Source organism: Mustela erminea, chromosome 6, assembly GCF_009829155.1.
Source record: "Mustela erminea isolate mMusErm1 chromosome 6, mMusErm1.Pri, whole genome shotgun sequence".
Lineage (NCBI taxonomy): Eukaryota > Metazoa > Chordata > Mammalia > Carnivora > Mustelidae > Mustela > Mustela erminea.
In genome coordinates this window covers 112,446,014-112,468,957 of record NC_045619.1, presented here as the reverse complement: position 1 = coordinate 112,468,957, position 22,944 = coordinate 112,446,014, and the positions used below count along the sequence as shown (strand labels likewise).

Here is a 22,944-nt window from a genome sequence, read left to right as displayed (position 1 = left end):
AAACTACAAGATAACTGGAAGGAAGAGTTCAATGTAATAGCAGTTTGTGTCAACTGAATGAATGCTGTATTTGCCCCTAGAAACACCTCAGCAAATGGCGGACTTCGGAAGTAGCGTGGCTCAACTCATCAATCCTTCAGCTCACCCTGCTACGTAAGGCTAACTGCCACCTCCCAATAAGCATGCTTCCAATTTGGCGTCTGTGCCGAATTCCCAAAAGAGGGACAATAGAACACTACATTTCCTACTTTGAAAACAGTCATAATTTTAAGTGGGATTTTAACCTCTTTGTGATACTGAGTTAAAAGTTGGTTGAGAAGAAAAAACTTCCATATTCTAAATGGGTTCTGAGGAAAACTTTTTCATGAGGAGGACCAACTGTTTTTGAAGGCACATTTCCCATCTAAGATTTTATTTATTTATTTGACAGAGAGAAGTCACAAGTAGGCAGAGAGAGGGGGAAGCAGGCTCCCTGCTGAGCAGAGAGCCTGACGCGGGGCTTGATCCCAGGACCCTGGGATCATGACCTGAACTGAAGGCAGAGGCATTAACCCAGTGAGCCACCCAGGCACCCCAGAAGGCAAATCTTAAAGTTTAGAGCTCCATAGAAGAAACGTGCACTCGGTAGGGCAAAGTTAAGCTTCATCCCTTAATGCTCAGGTGAGATGATAATGGTTTTAAAATACAAAATGGCTAAAAGTTGAAAAAGAGATCAAAGTATTCATACAGATACAACTAATGACGGATACAACCACAATCTGTACAGAATCTGAGGGGTTAGAAGAATGCCTCCTCCCTGTGAGCGCCCGCCCGAGCATGTGTGTAGAATCCGTCCACTTTGCTAAATATGTAAGTTCTTGGGAACGAGACCCCAGATGACTGTCTCTGGGGAGTGTTCATTATTAACTCCAGCCTGTCAATCTGTCCGTTCCCAAAGCTCCGCAGCTACCTATTTTCACACTGATTATATTGCTTTATATCGATTTTATAATGTTAACAGGCTTAGATCTTTTCTCCCCCTTAACAAAAGCAAGGGATCCCTGGGAGAGGGTATAATAACGTAGCACAGAATTCAGACCATCAGATGTGGACTTAATGTATTGTGAAACAACAGAAACTTCTCTTTTACACTGACTAATGGAACACTAGAATAATATTTCACAAACCAACACACACACACACACTCACATACATACTCATTCACTCACATGATGTTCTGACTTTCACGAGTATCAAAGCACCTACAGTTATTTCTAACTCAAAGAGATGTTGAAATGCCAAATACGTCTAAAAGAGCTCTCATCGAATATAAAATTACCTTTTCCTACTCCAGTTACAGTCTATCAACGAAATTCATCAAATACACACACACACACACACACACACACACACACAAGGCTTAATTTGCCCAAATATTGGTCGAAATACTGAACTTCCACATAGTTAATAGATTCTTTAAAATTTCTGTTCACCTGCAACAATAAATTCTTCTAAAAAATGCCTGCTGGAACTAGTCTCAGTGATTAGAGTTGACTTTTCTGAAGGAGTTGAGAGGTCAGAGAAAATATGAAAAATCTGCTATAGAATAGAAAAATGTACATTTTCCACCAAAAGGTTAATTTTTAAAAGTCAAGCTTTGTTCAAATGACAATATGGGATCTAAATGCAAAGATCACCTAGGTTGTCTGGGTTCTACTGTCAGAATTCAGGGAGGCTGAACACTAAGTTTCAAGCCAAAATGAGTGAAAATATCTTTTATTTTCAGACCTATGACTGCTTTCTTGATTGTTCTCCCTGTAATTTCACAAACTTTCTATTCATGCACTTTAAACACACTTTACTACTACATTATGATATTTTAAAATGTTAATTTCTGCAAAGACTAATAAACACATATCTTTTTAAAAAGATCTAAAAAAGAACTAAAAAAAATCACAGAAAAGTTTTTATCAAAATTTCAAGGAATTACGCAAAGCAGATATTGGAAACAATTGGTAAAACCAAAAAGAGAAATGCCGGTAAATGGGAACCATGTACAGAAATGCCACAGAGTTGCAAATGAGGCACCAAGAAGGGGAAGTACCCCTTGTGGGCACAAACAGTTCAACAGCCCAGTACTGAAGACACAAAGCCTGTAAGAGAGATTATCACTTTAAATAATGGAACATTTCAAGGCATACATTTCCTTAGCAGATTCATAAATGTCCTTCACATACTGGGAGAATTTCGTAAGACATTCATTTACCTTTTTCATGTCTCCACTAGGAGCATTCAGTCCCCTTAAAAATACTTCCCAGTACAATTTACTACATACATAACAGATTAAGAATACCAGAATAGGTATCCCTTGCTGAATAACTACAAAACACAAGCCAGTTAACGTTATGTCTAAACCTCATTTAATAGAATGAATAACATATGAGGTAAATACTTGACAGCTGGGGAATCTGCCAGATACGGCAGCTAAGATTTCATCTTTCAGACCTCTTTCATTCTTTCCATCCTTCCTTCCTATCCATCCGTCTGTTCATACACACTTGGCCTTGTCCCAGAAAGTTTAACATGGTTTTCTAAGAATGTATAAAAATGCAGATGAAGTAAAAATGAAACCAGGGGGCGCCTGGGTGGCTCAGTGGGTAAAGCCTCTGCCTTCGGCTCAGGTCATGATCCCAGGGTCCTGGAATCAAGCCCCGCATCGGGCTCTGTGCTCAGCAGGGAGCCTGCTTTCTCCTCTTTCTCTCTGCCTACTTGTGATCTCTGTCAAATAAATAAATAAAATCTTTAAAAAAAAAAACAAAACGAAAATAGATGTGGGGCACCTTGGTGGCTCAGTCAGTTAAGCACCAATGTCAACAACTGATGATTACGGCTCAGGTCATGATCTCAGTGTCAAGAGATCGAGTCTTGAGTCAGGCCAAGGAGCTCGCTTATGATTCTCTCTCTCCCTCTCTCCACCCTCTCCCTGCTCACGCTCACTCTCTCTCTAAAATATGGATAAATCTTTTTTAAAAATGAAAATAGATTTAACTTTTTAAAGGTATGCCTGTGTGGAAATATGTATTTTAGAGGAAATAAATTAGATTATAATAGTGGTATTACAACAGATAAATTTTTATTTTCCAGTTTTAAATTTATGTTTTTTTCTTTCAAATTTTCTATAGATATAGGACTAGAATACATTAGAATTAGACCTTAAAAATGTATATGTTTTAAACAAGTGAGAAATGTGGGTAAGAGAAAATGGAAAATGAATGTTCAGGAATAAGATTCGTAACTACACAAAACAGAGGCCATAATGTAGAGGCCGGTCACAAACACTGGCTCTACACTTGCTCACGATTCTATGAAACAACCAACCCGGAGTTCCACAGCAAGTCACATGAGGGGGCTGGATATGGCTGACTCAGGAGCTAATGGCCTTTGCTTGCCACCAGTATTTCCCCAGTGAATGAATCCTGTAAGATGTTGGTATTTCACAGAAAACAAGTGAAAGGGGGTGTTCTGTGAATAAATAAGTTAGGAAATGATGACTCTCTATTCATACCTTTGTGACTCACAAGGTACATTAACCAGGGGAGGGTTTTGAGAATAATGGAGTAAAGAAATATGCATAAACTGGTTTAACCAAGTGTTTCTCAAACATATCTGCATGCAGAACTCTTTTTTGGCTGCTAAACACTGTTTGGGAAATTCCCACACCACACCGCTTATACACACTAACCTTTAGAGCCTAAGCAGAGATACCACTAGAGCAAAAACACAACAGAGAGCCAAACGTTAATTTGGATACTTAGTCAACGTAATGGTAGCTAAGTGGGCCTGAACTGACACAGATCATTTAATGAAGTATGTTCTATTTTGGGTTTGGAGCCCAATCCTTCTGTGTGGTGGAAAACAGCCAACAGGGGCTTTGTCCCTAGGCACAACTGAAAGACAATCCAGTAACAGCAGTGAATTCATCCCTCAGCTCCAAATACCCATACCCTGCTTCGTTTCCCCACCTAGCCCTAAAGTGGCCAATAGCATCTCTGAAAGGTACCTCAGTTTGGTGTTAGAAGTCAAATAGCTCATCACAGGACCAGCTAACTTTACCCTTGGTGTTAGCCCTCTGCTCCCCGCTTCTCAGAAAGAGAGCCTAGATGTGCAGGCTCAGGCTGTTTAGTGGGGCAGGACCAGTAGAGTCAGAGGACAGTTCCAGGCAGGGGTCTTCCTCATTCATTTCTCCTACAAGGACAGTTTTTTATTCAAGACCCTACCTCCCAGGGATGACAGCAAGTGGAAGGAGATGGGGAGAAGTGAGCAAGGATGAAGTCAAATCTAATCTCAGACCCATGCTCAGAAGAATCTAGTTCATGTTCATTATCGAACACATTTTCAGTTCTATTCACTTGTGTTCTCACTTGTTCCGTATTTGTATCTTGAGTCATAGTCAGGCTTCAGGGATGTATACAGACAAAAAATATTTTTGTATATGGACATGTCATAATTAATAACCAGGAAATAGCAAGTTTTCTATTTTTATACGAAATCAGCCAAAATAATTTTGGGAACTCAAACAGCTCCAGTGGTAAATAATGTGAAAGGAGGTGTTTTGCTACTAATCGGCGCGAAGCAAAAGCTATGATGAGATTATAAACAGTGCTTTATTTATTTTTATCTGCTCCTCCACCCAAATTCTCCCCGAAGAAGTTGCAATTTCCTTTCTCAAACAAAGCATCGCCAATGCCAACAGACAGAATAGAAAGGAGGGCATACAAAGAAAGGCTTGGCCTATCCAAATAACAAACATACTTGTAAAAACTGTTACTGAAATACGAAGTCAGAGTATAATAGTTTTCTTAGATTATGAAGCTAATTGATCTTTTTTAATGGACCATTCACTTGTTCCTTGACCCTGAAAGATTTTTATTCTAGGCCTCCTGTACATTGTAAATTCATTATGACCAACCTAGTTCCCAGAAGTATTGCATCATTAGAGGTACAGAGACAGAGATTAAAAGCAAAACTGCAAGTGAACTGTGCCTTAGGCAAATTAATAATACAAGTGAAACCATTATATAATAATCATTGTTTGGCTGCAAAAACTTGACTATGCATTTTAACAAGTATCTTGGAAAATGTTGATAGAATTCTGCATTGAAACACAGTGATCACCTTAAACTGCAAGAAAAGGATATTGCAAATATGGATAAGGTACTGGATTAATGAAGCTATCCGCTATGGCTGGCAACAACATAGGGGAAAAATATAATGTTACTACCGCTCAGATTTTTCTCTAGCTAAGTCACATTATTTGCCTGTGGATAAATCTGAGTAGATATGTTCAGCTGGTATATACTCTTTCCTATACTCTCTTAGGATAGAAGTTTATAGTACTGAGCAATTAAATGCCATATTGTATGGACTAAGGAATATTGTGTGTCCAGGCCTGACAACAGTGAGCTTATTAATAAGCTTGAGGATCGGGGAGCCTAGGTAGCTCACTGGGTTAAGCCTCTGCCTTCGGCTCGGGTCATGGTCTCAGGGTCCTGGGATCAAGCCCCACATTGGTGAGCCTGCTTCCCCTTCTCTCTCTGCCTACTTGTGATCTCTCTGTCAAATAAATAAATATTTTATTTATTTATCTATATTATTTATTTTTTAATTTTAATAATATTTATATTATTCATTACAATTTATTATAATATAATAATTCAATAATATTATAATTATTATTTTATTATTATTATTTATTTTTTAAAAAATAAGCTTGAGGGTCTCAAAATTGCTGAGGATTAGAAAGGGTCCCAGAAAGCAAGAAAATGGAAGGATTTAAAAAATAAATAAATAAAAACTGGGGAAGAACCAAAAGAATAAATCCAGTCTTGCATCACAAATTAAAAGTCCCTATTTTTCCCAGTTACGTATTTAGTACTCTGAAAAGCTACGCATAGAAAATCAGAGTAACTATCCTAGCCTAAAGCCTCAGACATGGGAGAAAGATGAGTAGAAAAATACACAAATAGTAATCTCTTCTAAAGAAAACCATGGTAGAATATTCTTTTCAGTTCTTCCATTAAACTCGAAAGTGCCCCGACTCTAGAATTGTTAGCAAGAATCTGGAGATGAAGACGCTGGGCCCTAATATTATTTATGGACAATACTTAATCTTTTAGCCTTACTCAAGGCACCCTTATTCCCCGGATGATTCAAAGTACAACAGGTATAGTGTCTCTTGCTACAGGGGTCTGAAACCACAAAGAGGAGTTGGCTGTGAGCCTGTAAACTTGAGTAACAGAAGTTCAAGGCAAGGCGGTGGTTTGCTCATCTCCTGGGAATTACAGCAGGAGAAACTCTAATCACTTATAGAAATGAGTTTCAATTATCTGTCTAAAGTAACTTTTCATGCATTTCACTGGTCTTTGGGTTCTTACCACGGAATGACTCAACAACAGATAACAATCTTTCTGGAAGAGATACAATCAAATTCAAGTGATAATTTCATAAAATATGATAGGGAAATAAAAAGAAAAAAAAAAAGAAACAAATGTCAGGTTTGAGAGGAAAACAACATAGCAAGAAAGCCTTCTTGAGTCTTATTATAAATCAAAATATTTTAAAAGAGATATAAAAATTCAGTTTTATTGCCAGAGAAATAGTCTTAAAAATTATCACAAAATACTATATATTCATAAATGAATGAAATGGTATTGTAACTATTTCCTTGTGATTTTAAGAGTGATCATAAATTCAGTCTTAATGTTTATTTAATTCATCTAATATGCCCTACTCTCTTCTAGGCAAAGATCTTAACTCAACCATTAACATTCACTTTAATGCCTCATATAAATACACGTTTTTTTCCTTGAATCTTCCTTTACATTGTATCTATCCCACAACCATCAGTGTTCAGACTGACACAGAAAAACTAAAAACCCATTGAGTATAGATTCTTCATATTAAAGAAAAAAAGAAAGAAAGAAAGAAAAAAGAGTAGGAAGGACAAAAAACTCTATCTGGTGAGATTTAATCAAATGACTGAAGTCTACCTCTCCTGCTCCTGCTTCATTCGTATCCTCTCATCTTCTGACGTAAGGGAGTCCTGTATTTTTATTTTACCCGTTTTCTCAATCTTGTCATCTTTTCGATGTTTGCCAAACCTGTTGATAACAAAAAATTCTAACTTGTCAATATATACAAAATGAGTTTTCATTCTTTTGTGACAAAGACATATCTACTCAATGAAATGCGACCTTCCTCAAAATGAGGGTCAAAAGTTCTGTAATTCTCCAGTTTTTGCCCAATATGAATATTTTCAATCAGATTACTGGATTCATTTTTAATGAGAACTTTCCAGAGACAACCCTTTTGAAAATGGCCTCAATCCCCCCTTTCTCCTTTGGAGAAACAAAAATAAAAAACAACTCTGCAGTTCATCTTTACTGAACGGAATTAAATACTTTAAATGCTAGAGGCCAAAAATCTGCATTAGAACGGGTTGCTCTTATGACCAAAGAATGGTAATCTGCAATCATCTACTTAATCTCTCCATAAACAACTATTCTTATTTTCACAGTCAGGTTTATTGGAAACATTCATCATAGTTTAAAAACTGACAAACAAGGTCATGTTTGCAAGGTTTAAAGTACAAAGGATAATTTACACTGCTACAATGCTTTGAGCTTATTAAATTGAAAGCTTTAAGGCATTCTCCTCAAATGCTATTCTGAAATCTGATGGAAAGCAATTGCTGAATATGGCATCTTTGCCTTTGAAATCTGTATCTGATCAAAAACAAACATGATTCAAAACCGGTCCACACAAACTTTCACAGATGGCCACGGAGCTGGAGGCTCCCTGCGAAAACACTAATACTCCATGCTGGCATCATCCGAAATATCTCTGGAGCCTAGATTTGCTGTCAATTCTTGGTCCTGTTCTGCTGCTTTCCTCTAAAAGAGACCATGCTGCCTGGAATGCATGCGTTACATACCCTCAAATAATACTCCTTTTAGTGATTTTGTCACCAGATATTTCAAAAAAAAAAACCTTTTATAGACAGTTACTCAACTAAGCATTCATGAGTATATAAAATACATCGAATATTTCTTTCAGAGGACAAACTAAGCATTCATGAGTATATAAAATACATCGAATATTTCTTTCAGAAATCTAGTTTATGATGAACAATTAATCACATTGAAAAGAAGAGTTAAATAAATAAATAAATAAACAGTAGTCCAAAACTGATATTAAAGAGAAAAAGATATTTTAATTAATGGCTTGGTTGGTAGCATAGGTCTTTCTTCTATTAACACAAATCTGATTTCAAATAATGGTTTATGCATGAAGTGTACATGGGAATATCTTACACGTTTACTAAAGGAACACTGTTTACAAAGGGGTTTAGAAATAAGGGAGTACATTCTTAAAATGTTAAAATAGAAAAAAGTTAAAATAACTACCATCACTCATCCTTCAAAAGTTACGTATATTATTAGACAGCATTCAAAACTGTCTATAAAATTAACTTCTATAAAGCAAATCTACCCTTAAATTGTAACGGTATTTGGAAATTGGAAAATCACTGCAACTGCAAAAAGGGAAAAAGAAAAAGAGGAAAAAAAAACTCCCTAAGAAGTTAGGCCCAGAATCTGACCACTTCCCACAAGGGATAAAATATGCACTATGTTTTTAAAACAAACACAAAGCATTAAAAATAAAAACTTTCTCTTGCCTTTATTTTTGTCAATATATCAATAATGACTAAGAGTTAGGCATAATGACTGACTTTATAGAATGAATTAATAAACAAATGAAAAAGCGAACATAAAAAACTGATACATCACAGCAGGAGCCAACATCTAAAACATAATGTTCATTCATTTGACAAAAATTTATTAAGCATCTACAGGGGGTTCAGGAAAGAGGACAGAACTGGACAAATTAATGTGAGCATCATCAGCATGTAGATGGTATTTAAAGCCCCCATGAATTCCCATCCTGAAAATTCTGCAACACTGAGGCATCTGGAAATAGAAAACGTATTAAATTCCAACTTCAAGAAAAGTGTTAAGTTCAAATCTTTACATGATATTTACTTAGATGAGGGCTTTCTAAAGGTAAATCATTTTAAACATTTAGTTTTCCAGTGCATAAATATCCCTCCAATGATACAATGCTGCAAACTTGTTTTGTTTTGCTTTTAAAGGCCTGGGCTGGTTCACATTGTAAATTACATACATTCAAACCTGTATCATATTTATAAAGCACTACACCATGACACAAGATACATAGTTGACGCTTAAACAACATGGATCCACTTATACCCAGGTTTGTGGTTTTTTGTTTTTTGGTATTTTTGATAAATATAGTACAGTACTGTGAATGTATTTTCTCCTCAAGTTTTTCTTAACATTCTCTTTTCTCTAGCTTACTTTATTCTAAGAATACGATATATATAACACATACATAAAATCTGTGTTAGTCAACTAGTTATATTATCAGTAAGGTCAACAGTTGGTTATTAGTACTTAAATTTATTTGGAGTCCAATGTTACCCATGAATTTTCAAAAGCACATAGGATCGGCACCCCAATCCCTGTATTTTAAGGGTCAATTGTATCTCTATCTGTACCAAAAGGTACAGTTTAATCTTACAAGAAGATCATGTACAACATTCCTTTGAGTTAATAATATGAGGGAAAACTGAGAGTGGATGACTTTGCCATGTTTTAAAACAGTTAAGATATTTTTGGTCCCAAACCTAACATAGAGTTATTTTTGTTTTTGTTTTTTTAAAGATTTCATTTATTTATTTGACAGATAGAGATCACAAGTAGGCACAGAGGCAGGCAGAGAGAGAGGAGGAAGCAGGCTCCCTGCTGAGCAGAGAGCCCGATGTGGGGCTCGATCCCAGGACCCTGGGATCATGACCTGAGCCAAAGGCAGAAGCTGTAACCCACTGAGCCACCCAGGCACCCCCTAACATAGAGTTTTAATCAGCTATGTTAGATCTTTTTTTTAATGATCTCAGCCTGAAAGCTGAAAAGGTTTCTGTTTTAGATCTCAATCTATTAACTTTCAAGTTTCATCTTAAATACACATGATTAAAAAGAATAAAAAAAAGTGAATCCTGATTCAGATTTAAGAAGTGAATTTTTTTCTCATTTATTTGATATTAAAAATATTAGTGTCCTAGGCAAGCCCTGAATAAAATATACTATTTTATTATATGTAAATTTATTATCAAACTGTTACAGTATACTTTCCTTTTGACATTATAAATTCAAGATTGATATATTAAAAAGCAAAGAAAGCACAGATAAAATGTTTCTAGGTTAGCATTTGGACATTTCCCTTAATGCCTGCCTTAGTTAATAAATTATGTGATTTCTTTAAGACATACTATAAAAGCACAGCATATTACTTTATAATTGGGGTAAAAATGAATCCCTTGTGTAATTTTTTGACAGAATAAAATAAAGACAATAGGTGAAAAAAATATATACCAACTGTTCTAGAGTGTAAAAAGAACAAGAGCGTAGCTATGCCCTCATTCATTCTCATTGACAATATATTGTAGTGTTCTCTTACAGTGTTTAATTTTTCCTGCAAAGAGGCGGGACAGGATGTCCATGAAAACTTTCAGTTACACATGTATTTTCAAAGTCAGTTTCACAGCTAAAATCGGTGATCAGTCTATGAAGACAATCATTTAATACCAAGCTGCTTAAAACTTGGAAAATACCAACTACATTTATTTTATTATCTTTTAAAAGCCATGGATGAATTTCAAATGGGTCATGTTCCAAAGAAGAGCAAGGCTGAAAAAATCATGTACTAATAATGGTAGGTCCAAACCCATTTCCAGCAAAGGATCAGTTTTGGAACAGCCTTCTGACTAACCTTCCCCCTACCCCCAACATGTTCAAACAGAAAACTCCACCATCCAATGGGTGTGACGCTAGACTAGAAAGCAGTCATGGACCCTACCACTCCAGGAAGAATTTGCTAGTCATATCTTAGGATATATTAACATAAGGAAATGACCTTTGAAAAACACAAACATGGGGGTGGTGGGGTGATGCAGTCAGTTAAGTGTCAGACTCTTGATTTCAGCTCAGGTCCATGATCTCAGGGTCCTGGGGTGCAGCCCAGACACAGACCCTGCGCTCAGCATGGCATCTGCTTGAGATTCTCTCTCCCCTCCCCCTGTCCCTTCCCCTGCTCATGCTCTCTCTCTCTCTTTCTCTCTCTCAAGAAAGACAAAAACAACAATAACAACAACAACAAAAACAAAACACAAAAGCATGGAGACAAAAAGAAAAATAGGAAGCTTGAGAAGAAGTTGATAGAGAAAAATTTCAGAGGTACTGCTACCTGAAGAAGGCACTGTGGAAAAAATGCCAAGCCACCAAAGACTCCTTCACAATAAGATACAGCCTGATGAGCCCTGTCTTACCAGAGTAGAATTGATTCTAACATTTCTTAAACATATGGCTTTCTTCATAAGGAATACAGCAATGTTTTCATTCAGCTAAAGTAATCTTCAAGTAATCTGCTAAATGGGTTTCACTATGACACGTTACAAATGAGATCACTGCCGTCTGCCAGATCGGCCATATTTATTACTATAGTAAAGAACAATGGGCAAAACCATGCACTTGTTGATGAAAGGGGAAAGAGGGAAAAAAAAAGAATAACAAAGGACTACAACAAAATTCTGTTGTTTTCTATAGAAAGAACTGTCATTAAAAATTTACTGGTAAGAGTTTCATGCTATTGAGCCATCATTTCAGCTTTTAGTAAATTAACCTAATTCTCTCTGCAGTATAAATAACAGTGAAATATCTTACTATTATATTGCTACTAAAATTAGAGACCTTCAGAAAAAATTATGCTGAGTGATAGAACACACAGCATCCTACTATAAATAAAATAAAAATATAATTGGATTTGTAATAAATGGAACTTCCTAGTATTGTATTTGAAAATGTGATATAGTAGAAGTCTTAAAAATCTTCTGCCATACTTAAAAATAGATGAACAGAACACCCAGCACCAATTATCTTGCGAGCTTTGAGGAATAATTTTTGAAGTAAGATTTTCTTCAATAAAGAAAATCACTGAAATGTCACTTAGAAGGTTGGTATTTCTCACTGCCAATTAGCAAGGTCTTCATTTCTAAGGAGGGTTTGCTATAATATTTGCCTTACTTTTTACCCTAACCAATGTGTAGGTTAAGTGATAACGCTTGCCTGGGGGAGAGAACTGAAATGGCTCAAATACAAATTTCGTGTCAGTGACTAGAAGCCCAGTCCTCCCCCAACACCAACTTCTCCACTGGAGCGGCCACCATGCACTTAACTCAATACCCCATGCTGTCTTTTGGCCCTCATCTTTATATATTTGCACCACCACATGGTTTAATCACTTCCTTTCTCTGGGAACTCATTATCTCTTTCTGGAATCTTCCCGGTGTTTCTCATAGACACAGTTAGTTTAGCCACTGTGTTAACCTGTCCTCGTCCACTGTCTGCTGTGATAATGCTGCCCTTTGCCCTAAAGATCCTTGAGATCCAGCAGTACAATGAGCTGGAATCAAGACTCTACAGCAAAACTGAAAACCCTGTCCTGTGTTATTCTGATGTTCTATCAAATTCTCTGAAATGCCTCAGGAATACTCTGTTCACCCAAATCAAAGCAAAACCATGAGCTTGTAACACTATTTCTCTATTTTCCTTTTGTGTCATACTTTTTCCTAAATGGTTTTGATCCAAGTTTCTCTAGAAAATCTTTTCAGTTGATTCTGGTTCAATCTTTTTCCACATTCTTGCTGTCAGCAATGCTCTCAATTCATCACTATGGTCTCTAACACAATTATGAACATTTTTTTTTTTAAGATTTTTATTTATTTGTCAGAGAGAGACAGTGCAAGCTGGAGGAGCAGCCGGCAGAGGGAGGAGCAGACTCCCCACTGAGCAAGGAGCAAGATATGGGACTCAAACCCAGGACCCTGGGATCATGACCTGAGCTGAAGGCAGATGCTTAACCGACTGAGCCACCCAGCCATCCCTATTGAACTTATTTTTGTCTTAAAGCCTTAAACGGTTCTAAATTTTAGTTGGAAAAAAAATCTAGCTATATATCTTTATAGAATATTCTACTGCACTCTTACCCATATGCACAGAAGGTATATGTGCACATTTCTGAAAATCAAAGTCTAAAGATTGGTCACCGAATTCAATGTCCATATTTGACAAACAAAGAAACTGAGGCTCAAGAAGTATGCAGAGCTGCCCAAAGTCACACTGCAAACTAAAAACAGAGTTCAGGTCACCTCATATGTAGTTTAAGAGATCTCAGTGATTCTAAACTTGGATACTCCTAGAGAAATTGAAATTCCCAGACCTATGAAGTTCACTTCGTGTAAATCCTAAGTGAGACATATAATTGAACACCTGTTGGATGCTCTTTTGATTATTTAATTACATTTAAGTAGAATTTATTGAATTTTTATTATGTACTTTATCTCATTGATTTCCACAACTAGCCTGTGAGGTGGGTGTTACCATCATCCTCCTCTTTAGGGGGAACCTTAAGGGGATTTAATGATTTCACAGGCCATAGAGCAAGTAGCAAACCCGGACATTAGACTCTTTTTACCCAAGACAGGCCCAAGACTCTTTTCACCACACCCAGCCTCAAAAACTTGAGGAACCAAGAAAAAAACAAACTTGAGGAACCAAAGACAGTCTAACACTCTTATTCTTTTATGATCAGAGCAGCTGTTAAACCATCTTTGTGGAAATAAATGAGATAAATCTTGCATTTCCTGCAGCAGTGAGGTCCAAAGGACATTGTTCCCAAATGGCACTTGTCTGTGAAGACCACGAATCTGGACGCAAGGTTAAGAACTGATCCTCAACATTGGGAAGGATCTTAAAAATGACCCACATACCCATTGCTAGGACATTGCCAATATTTCTAAATACAATGATACTCCACAAGTCAAAATTGTCTGTACTGACATATGCAAATACTGCCAGGCAACAGCAGAAACGTGTCAAACTGTCCAAACCCAATCCAAGGGTAAAACAGCAAGAATTCAACGAGTGCATTTATCTTTTATAATCACACACTCATAGTTTCTGGCTAGCCCTCCCCCCATCTCTTCTTCTTCTTCTTCTTCTTCTTTTTTTTTTTTTTTTTTTTTTTTTTGGTGGCTCAGCCTCCATTTTATAAATAAGGAAAAAAACAAGTCACTTCTAATATGTCCTTCCCATACAGGATCTCACATATTTTAGTGACATTTTAAGAACTCGCTACCATGATCGTGCACTGATTTGCTCAGCAGTAGATTGTGGCAATGCTGGGTGAATCAGGGAAGAGAAGGCTGATTATGAAAAGCAGAAAGCTTCTATTTAGGCAAAAAAAAACCCTGGTAATCAACAATGATGAGAACGGAGGCTTAGAAAGGGTACATGACAACTTGATAGTGCTTTTATAAAATGGGATGCCGTTTTAACTTGGCGGAGTTTAGCAGGGGTTCTCTTTAGAAGGAAATTCACAAACTTGAGAACCATTATTTGATTGTGTACAGTTTTCATCAGTGCTAGTCTGATTAGATTTAATAAACTAAATTTGGGTTGCTTGACATCCAGAAAAGGAAAAAGAACTTTTTTTTTTTTTTTTAAAGAAAATATAGCTTCTATTTAACCAAGCTAGAACAGCCTTTAGACATGTAGTATATGAACCCTTAATGGACAACACACCCTTTTCAGGACACCCATTAAGTGTCCTTATAAGTGCACTCTTCCCTTGGCATAGCCTGTGTTATCTAATCAAGGATGCACTGAGATGCCTAGTAACCCAGCACTTCAGGAGTCCTGGAAGGATATGTATGGAACAAGGAAATATTAAAACAACAGTAAAGAAATTGAACCTGGCACATTATCAATATTAATTTTACAAACATCACTGTAAATCCCAAATATCTTAAAAACAACACCAAACCCAAACACACACACACACACGCACATACACACACAACCACAGGATCTAGATAGAAAGACTTAAGAGAAAAAAAAAAAAACAAGCAGACACAGTAATCCTCCGAAACACAAGATAAATACATAAATAACTCTGAAATAATATTTATAATCTGTACTAAGAGCCATTCAAGGAAAATGACAGAAGATGAGTGGAAGTATATCTTAATTATGATGTTAAAGCCTTTCAGGCATCAGCTAGTTCATGGACTACATGACATTTTCTGTAGCAAATAAATTCCCTTTGTAAAATGGGGTAAATTAGTAATTACTATTCCATACAAGATTTTTATAAGGCTTGATACACCTTATTTTTTTTTCAACATATACCCACACAGGTAATCAAACCACACAAACCCCTAACACCCATAACACCAAACATGCAGATGCAAATAATATGAAAAGTATATTTTTTGTTTCCCCTTTAACTACACTGACTTTATATTAAATGATATGTATATATAATATAAAATATATATTTATATATAAATATGTGTATATTTATATATATTATTAAATATAAATATATAATGTATAATATAAAATTTATTTATATATAAAATAAACACACACACCTAAACATAATAAAAACAACACGTAATTCTGTTTTTTTTTTTTTTTATAAATGCTTAATTTGGCACTGAAATCAGTCATGTCCACTTCTAATGATTCTGAGAATGCCTTTCACACAACTACTTCTCTGGATCCTTTCTTTACTACTATACTCCTAATTCTTGCACTGTTCCTTTTAATGCATTATTGTTTCATAATACAATACTCCAAATTGCAAATTACATTTGGCTCAAGAAGTGATTATGAAAAATACTATCACTGCTGCCTTTGCTCGAATAACTCGGATAATAATGAGAGATTGATTGAGCTCTGAGCAGCCCAAGTGATGAGAAGGGTCAATTTGAACATTTCTATTAAGCTTCTTTTGTTAAATCCAACACTTTGCCAGGTCAGAGGCAAATAATCATACCCTACATCTGGTTACCATGGTTTTCCTTTTCTTAAAGCATCAGAACAATTTAGCAAGTGGTACTGCCCCAAAGGCAGTCCCTATAAGAAATGCTAATGAGACCTAAGTCAAGAAACACATCTATTCAAAAGGGCACTTGAGAAACATAAAACGTAAAAGGTAGAAAGATAGGTTACCCTACACCTTTTTTCCTATTAGGACAAAGAATCGGAAGTATTTAGCACCAGAGATAATCCTAGTAATTTCCATTGTCATCTGCCTGATACTCAAATTGGCGTCCAGGTTATAAATGCTTCTGTGGCAATGCAAACACAGGTACCCTTTAGGAATATCTTTTTTGAGCTGGAAATATTCACCCTCCATTAAATACGTACTGCAAGTCGAAGTCCAAGTTTTAACTACTGATAGGAGATATTTAGTTATAGATACAGCGGAAACCCTCTCAAATATGTTCTGTACTGTGTTTACAGAGCAAGGGAAGTGACAAAGAAAATATGATCATTGATGACTGGAGGATGGGAAGGGGAGAGACCTTTTGTATAGCTCCTGGAAACTTTGAAAGATTAAAACTTCCCCAAAGATCTCATTATCTGTAAAGTTAAGGTGTCAGTCAGCACTTTTTTCTGTTGATGAGAAGAAACAATTTCTGTTGATTCACATTTCTTAGAGAACGCTCTCTACAGAGTAAATTAAGAGGTACCGACTTTCATTTTTTATCTTTTGCATATTCAGATTTAATAGTAGGGAGCTGACACGTTTGAGAAGGCCCAACAAAGGGTTCTTTGGGGTGTGAGCTGGAGGCTACTGGCTGTCCCGGCCTCCCTCGGTCGCACCATCCGCTCAAGGAACAAAGGCCTCATGGTCCCACATCTGGGTCAAGTCGGAGTTCCTGCAGCACGCCTCGGTCCTGGTGAGTTTCACACACACAGACGAGGGCCGGCTGACGGGGAGAATGGCCACGGCCGTTTTCTAGAAAAGCTCCACTCCTCTTCCACACTGTGATTCACTCTACCCGGACACACAGGACCGCCTCAGAGTTATGACTCAACTGTGGCTCAGAGCGCAGCTGCCAGGGAGGGTCTGAAGTCCGGATGGCTCAGGGTCTCGAGCGACAAGGCCTCGGAGTAAGGAGACGTGTTTACTGTCTCATGTCCAATCAGCACAGCCCCCGTGGAACAGGGAACATGAGATGTGACAAATGGCAAACCACCACATTTTTCCTTATTTGACAAAATAGTTCAGCAAGCGTTTAAATATAGAACTTGTTGATTTGCACACTGGCCTGGAATTCCTCTCCGCCCAGCGGATTTCCATCTCCCCAGCAGGGTCTCATCTGCCTGGCCTGCTGTGTGGTCTGCGGCCCCACCAGCTCCGCGGCAGGCGTGGGCCAAAAAAGCAGAGCTCGGCGAGAGTGCATGCACCCTGTTTGTCCAAGAAACCGTCCTGGAACCAGAGCCAAGCCCACGGGTCTCAGTTTAAATTCTCAAGTCTCCCCAGTGACGGCTGCTTTGACGGGAGATCATTATGCTGCTTTTCCTTGGCTGAAGTTGAAGCTGTCAGGCCGAAACGAGTGTGTACAATCAGGGGGTATTAGCCAACGTCACTTTATGGGGATAGTATGTAATATAAATAGACTTCTACCCCAAATGATCGAGATAACCCTTACATCCTTTTTAGCAAAGGCACTCAGGACACCTATCTAGAAACTAAGAAACTAATGCAGAAAGAAATAATCTAAGGGACAAAAGGCCATGAGAAAAGAACTTAAATAACACGAGCTGACAGATGTACAGCACCTTACAATTCCAAAAAGCTTAACATCCATATTCTTTCATTTAGTTCTTAGAAGACACAAGAGGGAGACGTGTGAACAGGAGCCCGAGGTGGCCGGGTGAGGTGGCAGGGGCGGTGGGGCCGGGCTGGGAAGACAGAGCTTCAAATCCACACCCCGCTTCTTTCTACCACAGAACCCTCGCCTCCCCTTAGACTGACCTCAGCCTCTCTGAATGCCTCTTAGGTTCCTCGTGTTATTTTATATGTACTGGTCACTCAGGAAGTAAAATCTTTATTTAGGACGCTGAGATCATATTAAATATAAACTTTAAGGAAGATCACTACGTAAGCACCTTTGAGGGTGAAACACCAGATAGACTGCAACATACTTGAGCATTTCCAGTGTAATGCTAATTCTTAAACACCCACCAACATGCACGGGGTAGGGTTCCCCCCAACAGAATAACTGAAGTGAGCTGCTCAAGGGGGATCGAAGGACAACCTGACATAAGACACAGAAGCATTTGGGTAGCTTGTCTGAAAATCAACAACGCAAGGACATGTCACATAGAGGCTGGGACTGGGCAGGGGCAATGTTTTTCCAGCCTTGGCATTCTTGAAATTTTGACCCAGAGACAATCCTGGGCAGTAGACTGCATGGGGTGGCGGAGGGGGCTCTCTCGTGCATCATGGGACGTTCAGCAGCATCCGTGCCTCTAACTGTACCTACCGCTAGCACTCCTCCCCGTGGACGACAACCAAGGAGTCATTAGACACTGCCAGAAGCCCTGAGGGCAACTCGCTGAGCCTCTCTGAGCCTCAATTTCCTCTTTAGTAAAATGCGATCACCCTCATGGGTTTACATGAGAATTCAGTGAATTATACATGCACTCTGCCCTGACACAAATAAGGTCTCCAAAAGTACTAACTGTTTTATCATTACTTTTATTGTTAAATTATGGGTCATAGAAATTGATATGGGACTTCTGGGAATGATCTGTAGAAAGGCGGCCGATTCCACTGAAAGTTCCCTTTCCCCCTTCCTGCTGCTTCTTGCTTAGAATTCTGATAAGATGGCTGCAGCTGTAACCACGAAGGGACCACAAGGGTAGAAATACATGTTTAAGACACTCGTGTTCATTGCGACATGACTCACACAAGCTAAAAGACGGATGCAAACTGTCTGTTGATGGACGAATGGATAAACAAAATGTGAGATAGAAGTAGAGTGGAATATTATTCAGCCTTAAAAAGGAAGGAAATCCTGTCACGGGTTACAGCACGACGGATCTGGAGGACGTTATGCTAAACGAAATAAGCCAGTGACATAACTACTGTTGGAAGTATCCAGAATGGTCAAGTTTAGAGAGAAAGAAAACAGAACCGTGGTGGTAATGGGTGGGGGACGGGGAAATGGGTTTGGTGTTTAGAGGACACATGGTGTCAGGATGTGTGAGAGAAAGAGTTCTGGGACAGACGGTAGTGACAGCCACACGGCAACGTGAATGTTAATGCCCCTGGCCAGCACACTTAAACACGGTTAAGATGGTAAACATTATGGCTATTTTAGCACAATTAAAAAAATAAAGACACATGTAGTAAGGATGGCTGAATGAACAAAGGGGATCACACTGCTGACACTCTGGGCCTAGCACAGAAGCCCTGGACTGCCTTTCTCCGGACTTCTTGCAAATTAGAGACAAATAAGCCTTGTCTCATTTAAACGACAGTTCCTTGGGTCTGTGCTGCAACCAAACCAATTTGTCCCAGATAAAGGCATGGAGATAAGAAGGCAAGAAAGACAGTTTTCTTTCATATATTGGGCTTTCCAAACAGAAAAGAAAAATATGTTCTTTGAAGCATCTTTGTAAATGATCACACCCTCCCGTCAGCACCTCACTCTTCAGGCCCACGGTTCCCGGCAACTAATCTACTCTTAGGGGTGTCACCGTCAAGGTTAACCCAAGGTGGCTGATGGGGGGCAGGAGGAAGCCAGCCAAGACTGTAACAGCAGAATTAATGGCGACAACTGAAAATAACCACCCGCACAAAGCCTCATCTCTTTTGGCCAACCCTGCAATTCCAACTGAAAGACTTTCAGTATGAAATCGAGATGAAAACAACATTCCATGAGTCAAAAATGATTTTCATTTTCTCCTCATTGTTTCTGTGCTATTTGGATATTCGACAGTTGGTGACTGGAGACTCCTTCACACACTTTCTATTACTTTGGTCGCTAATAAGTGCTTCTTTCTAACTTAGTTGGCTGCCTGTCAGCCGCACTATATACACAGAACGGAGGACGCTCCTAAATGAAAGAAGGATTTCCCAAGGCTGACCAGACTACCTGGAAATAGTACGAAAATTCTGCTTTGGTGAATTACCGAACTTCCATCTCACAAGAAAAATAACATTCAAAGGAATTCTGCTAGACTCCACAGAGAGGGATCTACTTGTAAGAGTAAAAGCACGGAATTTTGACAGTAAAGATAATAAGACCCGTATGGATAAAACTATATTTAAATATGCGACCTTTCCAAAAAAAAAGAACTCCATAGGGAAAATGTTACATACACTTTTTTCTATTTGTTCATGAAAATTGTGAAGGCAGATCTAAAATCGTAGTAGTAAATTATGTAAAGACTGCAATGGTACCTATGACCAAACAACAGCTAACTAGTTACGTTTTCTACTTTTTAAAAAATGATACTTAGCTTATAGTATTTTATTATTGAAGATATAAAAGAAATCAAAATCGTGTCACAGCAGGAAATACACATAATTCTCTATTTTCATGGGAAATATATTTCCAGAAAGAAACCTAGTTGAAATGTTTTGGAATGCAACAATGACTATAAAGTGCATAATATACAGAATGATTCATGATATTAAAATCACCTGTAAAAAAATAATAAAAAGTTTTCTTAAAATAATGCAGATAGGCAGTGCACAGCTAGGAACCCTTCAGAAAAGGCAACAAACTAAAAATAATGGGCACACGCTCAATATACCAATTTCAATAGTTTACATAAAGCATTAATAGTTTGACTATATCCCAAACTTTATATCCCCTTGGATAGAACATAAAAGATGAACACGGTGGCCTTGAAACACAAAGATATCTGTAAATCGTAAAATCGGTTTGTTCTCTTTTAGAAGCCACGGGAATGGAAGCACTGACGAATCTTGAGAAAATACATCCTGGGAAACAGTCTGAGATGTACATAAGTATACAGTGAGGACTCTTATTATGTGTTATAATGGTTAAATGTCACAATTTGAAAAAAAAAAAGTTTCAAAATGAATCTTGGAATGCTGAAAAAATTAAATTAAATTTAAAAAAACACGTAATTTTAAAGCAGGAACTGTTAGGAAGCAAGCTTTGTTATCTGAACTAAGTACTTCTATTGTTTTGTAAACAGGAGAGAAAATTGAACTAAGGTCCTATTACAATTCAGAGCAGCTGGTGTCATCCTGATCCCACTCAACTCTGGTCACAGACTCAGCAGTAAGACACCTGCCAAGACAGACAGAGGAGGAAGACTACACAGAGAGAGGGAATGAGAAATTCTCTCGGACCTCATGGTCAACAAAACCAATCATTAAATTTGTTAAAATTAATCCCTCATATCCTAGTTTCTGTAATTCTTTGTGAAGGTCTGCAATGGGGATAAATATGTCACTTAAAATGTAATTTCTATTGCTCAAAAATACAGAAATCAGCACAGGTTTCTGTGTTTGTGTAGCGAGTGTTGGGAAAAAAAAAGAGCTTGCGTCTTACCACAGGAATTAATATATTATATCCCTAACTTGGAACAAGCATTAGCATCCAGAGATTCTGTGTGTACTGCCATCCTACAGAAACCCTGAAACGGGTAACCATTCAAAACTGTCAGTGACATGTACGATGCTAGAATTCCCATGCAGCCAGGCCTGTGAGTCCATCGGACTTCTCAGCAGAAACACTGTGGGCCATATCCTTCTAATTAATAAAAGACACACCCTTGCCTTGGCTTTAACAATCATAATCTGGTTTTCTATCTGCAGCAGCCTCTCGGTCACCAAAACCTTCCACGGCCCCACTCCGCACGCTAAGCTGCCCCCCGATATTTGAAGGGTCCCCAGCACATTGGCCTTCACCTTTTTGGTCTCCGACTTCCTAATCTCTACAGCCCCTCCTGCTCATCTGCTCCCTGGTGACGTCCACTGGGGTATTTCGCACACAAGCACCAACCAGTCAGATTCAACAGGTCCCACTTCCTCCTCCAGAAGGGACATTCCTTCAGGGTTTTCCATCAGTGTAAACACCATCAGTCTACTTTCTCAGGCCCAAACGGTAGAAATTACTTCTTACTCATTTTTCTCTCTCATTTTTTACATCTATCAAATCCCCAGGTCCTCTAGATGCCTCCTGAGAAATACGTATCGTATCTCTGTCCCAGTGGCCACCCCGTGGCTGGCCACCATTTTTACAACAGCTGCCCTGCAGAGCTCCCGGCCCCAAGCTCTGGGCCAGCTCCTTAGTTCCTCCCACACACCGTTGCTACAGTCCTTTTAATTTTCTTAAAAAATGTCAATGTATCAAGCCATTCTCTTGAATGGCCTCTCATTCCCCACCCGCTGCAAACCTACAGGACTTCCAGCACCGAAACAGTATTTTTCGATTGTACGTTGCAACCTGTTAAAAATGTAAAATCAATTTGGTAGGACTCCTCTAGCATTTCCAAACAAGTGAGTTACACCATAATAACAGTAACATCAGGAGCAGCTACCATTTACAGAGAGCTTGCTTTCTTTGTAGCAGGAGGGGTTCTGAGGTGCCTGGGATACAGTGACTCATTTTAGCTTCCAAACAACGGGGTGAGGCAGGTACCATTATTATGCATACTTGACAAGCAAGAAAAGTGAAGCACAAAGGGCTTCATTAACTTGCTGCAAATGCAAGGCTGGTGAGTGTACAGCTGGGATTTGGACCCAGGGGATGGACCTCGGCGTCCAGGCTCTTCACCATTCTGCTCAGCCGGCTCTCACCAGTACATCAGAGCACAGCACACGGAGGAAGGGCCAGTCTTACCCCGGGAAATGTTGGTTTTAGTGACTTTGTGTGTGTGGGTCCACTGGCTTGCAAGGCAAAATGTATTTCTTACTGAGGAACGT

The 22,944-nt window shown here is 38.4% G+C and overlaps 1 protein-coding gene across 17 annotated transcripts in view; it reads right to left on the bottom strand.

The window, feature by feature from the left end:
- The window catches only part of PARD3 (par-3 family cell polarity regulator), a 645,516-nt gene that overhangs the window by 162,873 nt on the left and 459,699 nt on the right, over positions 1 to 22,944 (bottom strand). For 14 of the 17 annotated variants that reach the window (XM_032350010.1, XM_032350015.1, XM_032350011.1 and 11 more), the window contains one exon: positions 7,029 to 7,139. The exons of the other annotated variants lie outside the window; for them this stretch is intronic. In XM_032350010.1, the coding sequence (XP_032205901.1) occupies positions 7,029 to 7,139 (111 nt within the window). The remainder of the gene's footprint in view (positions 1 to 7,028; positions 7,140 to 22,944) is intronic. 17 annotated transcript variants of the gene reach the window in all.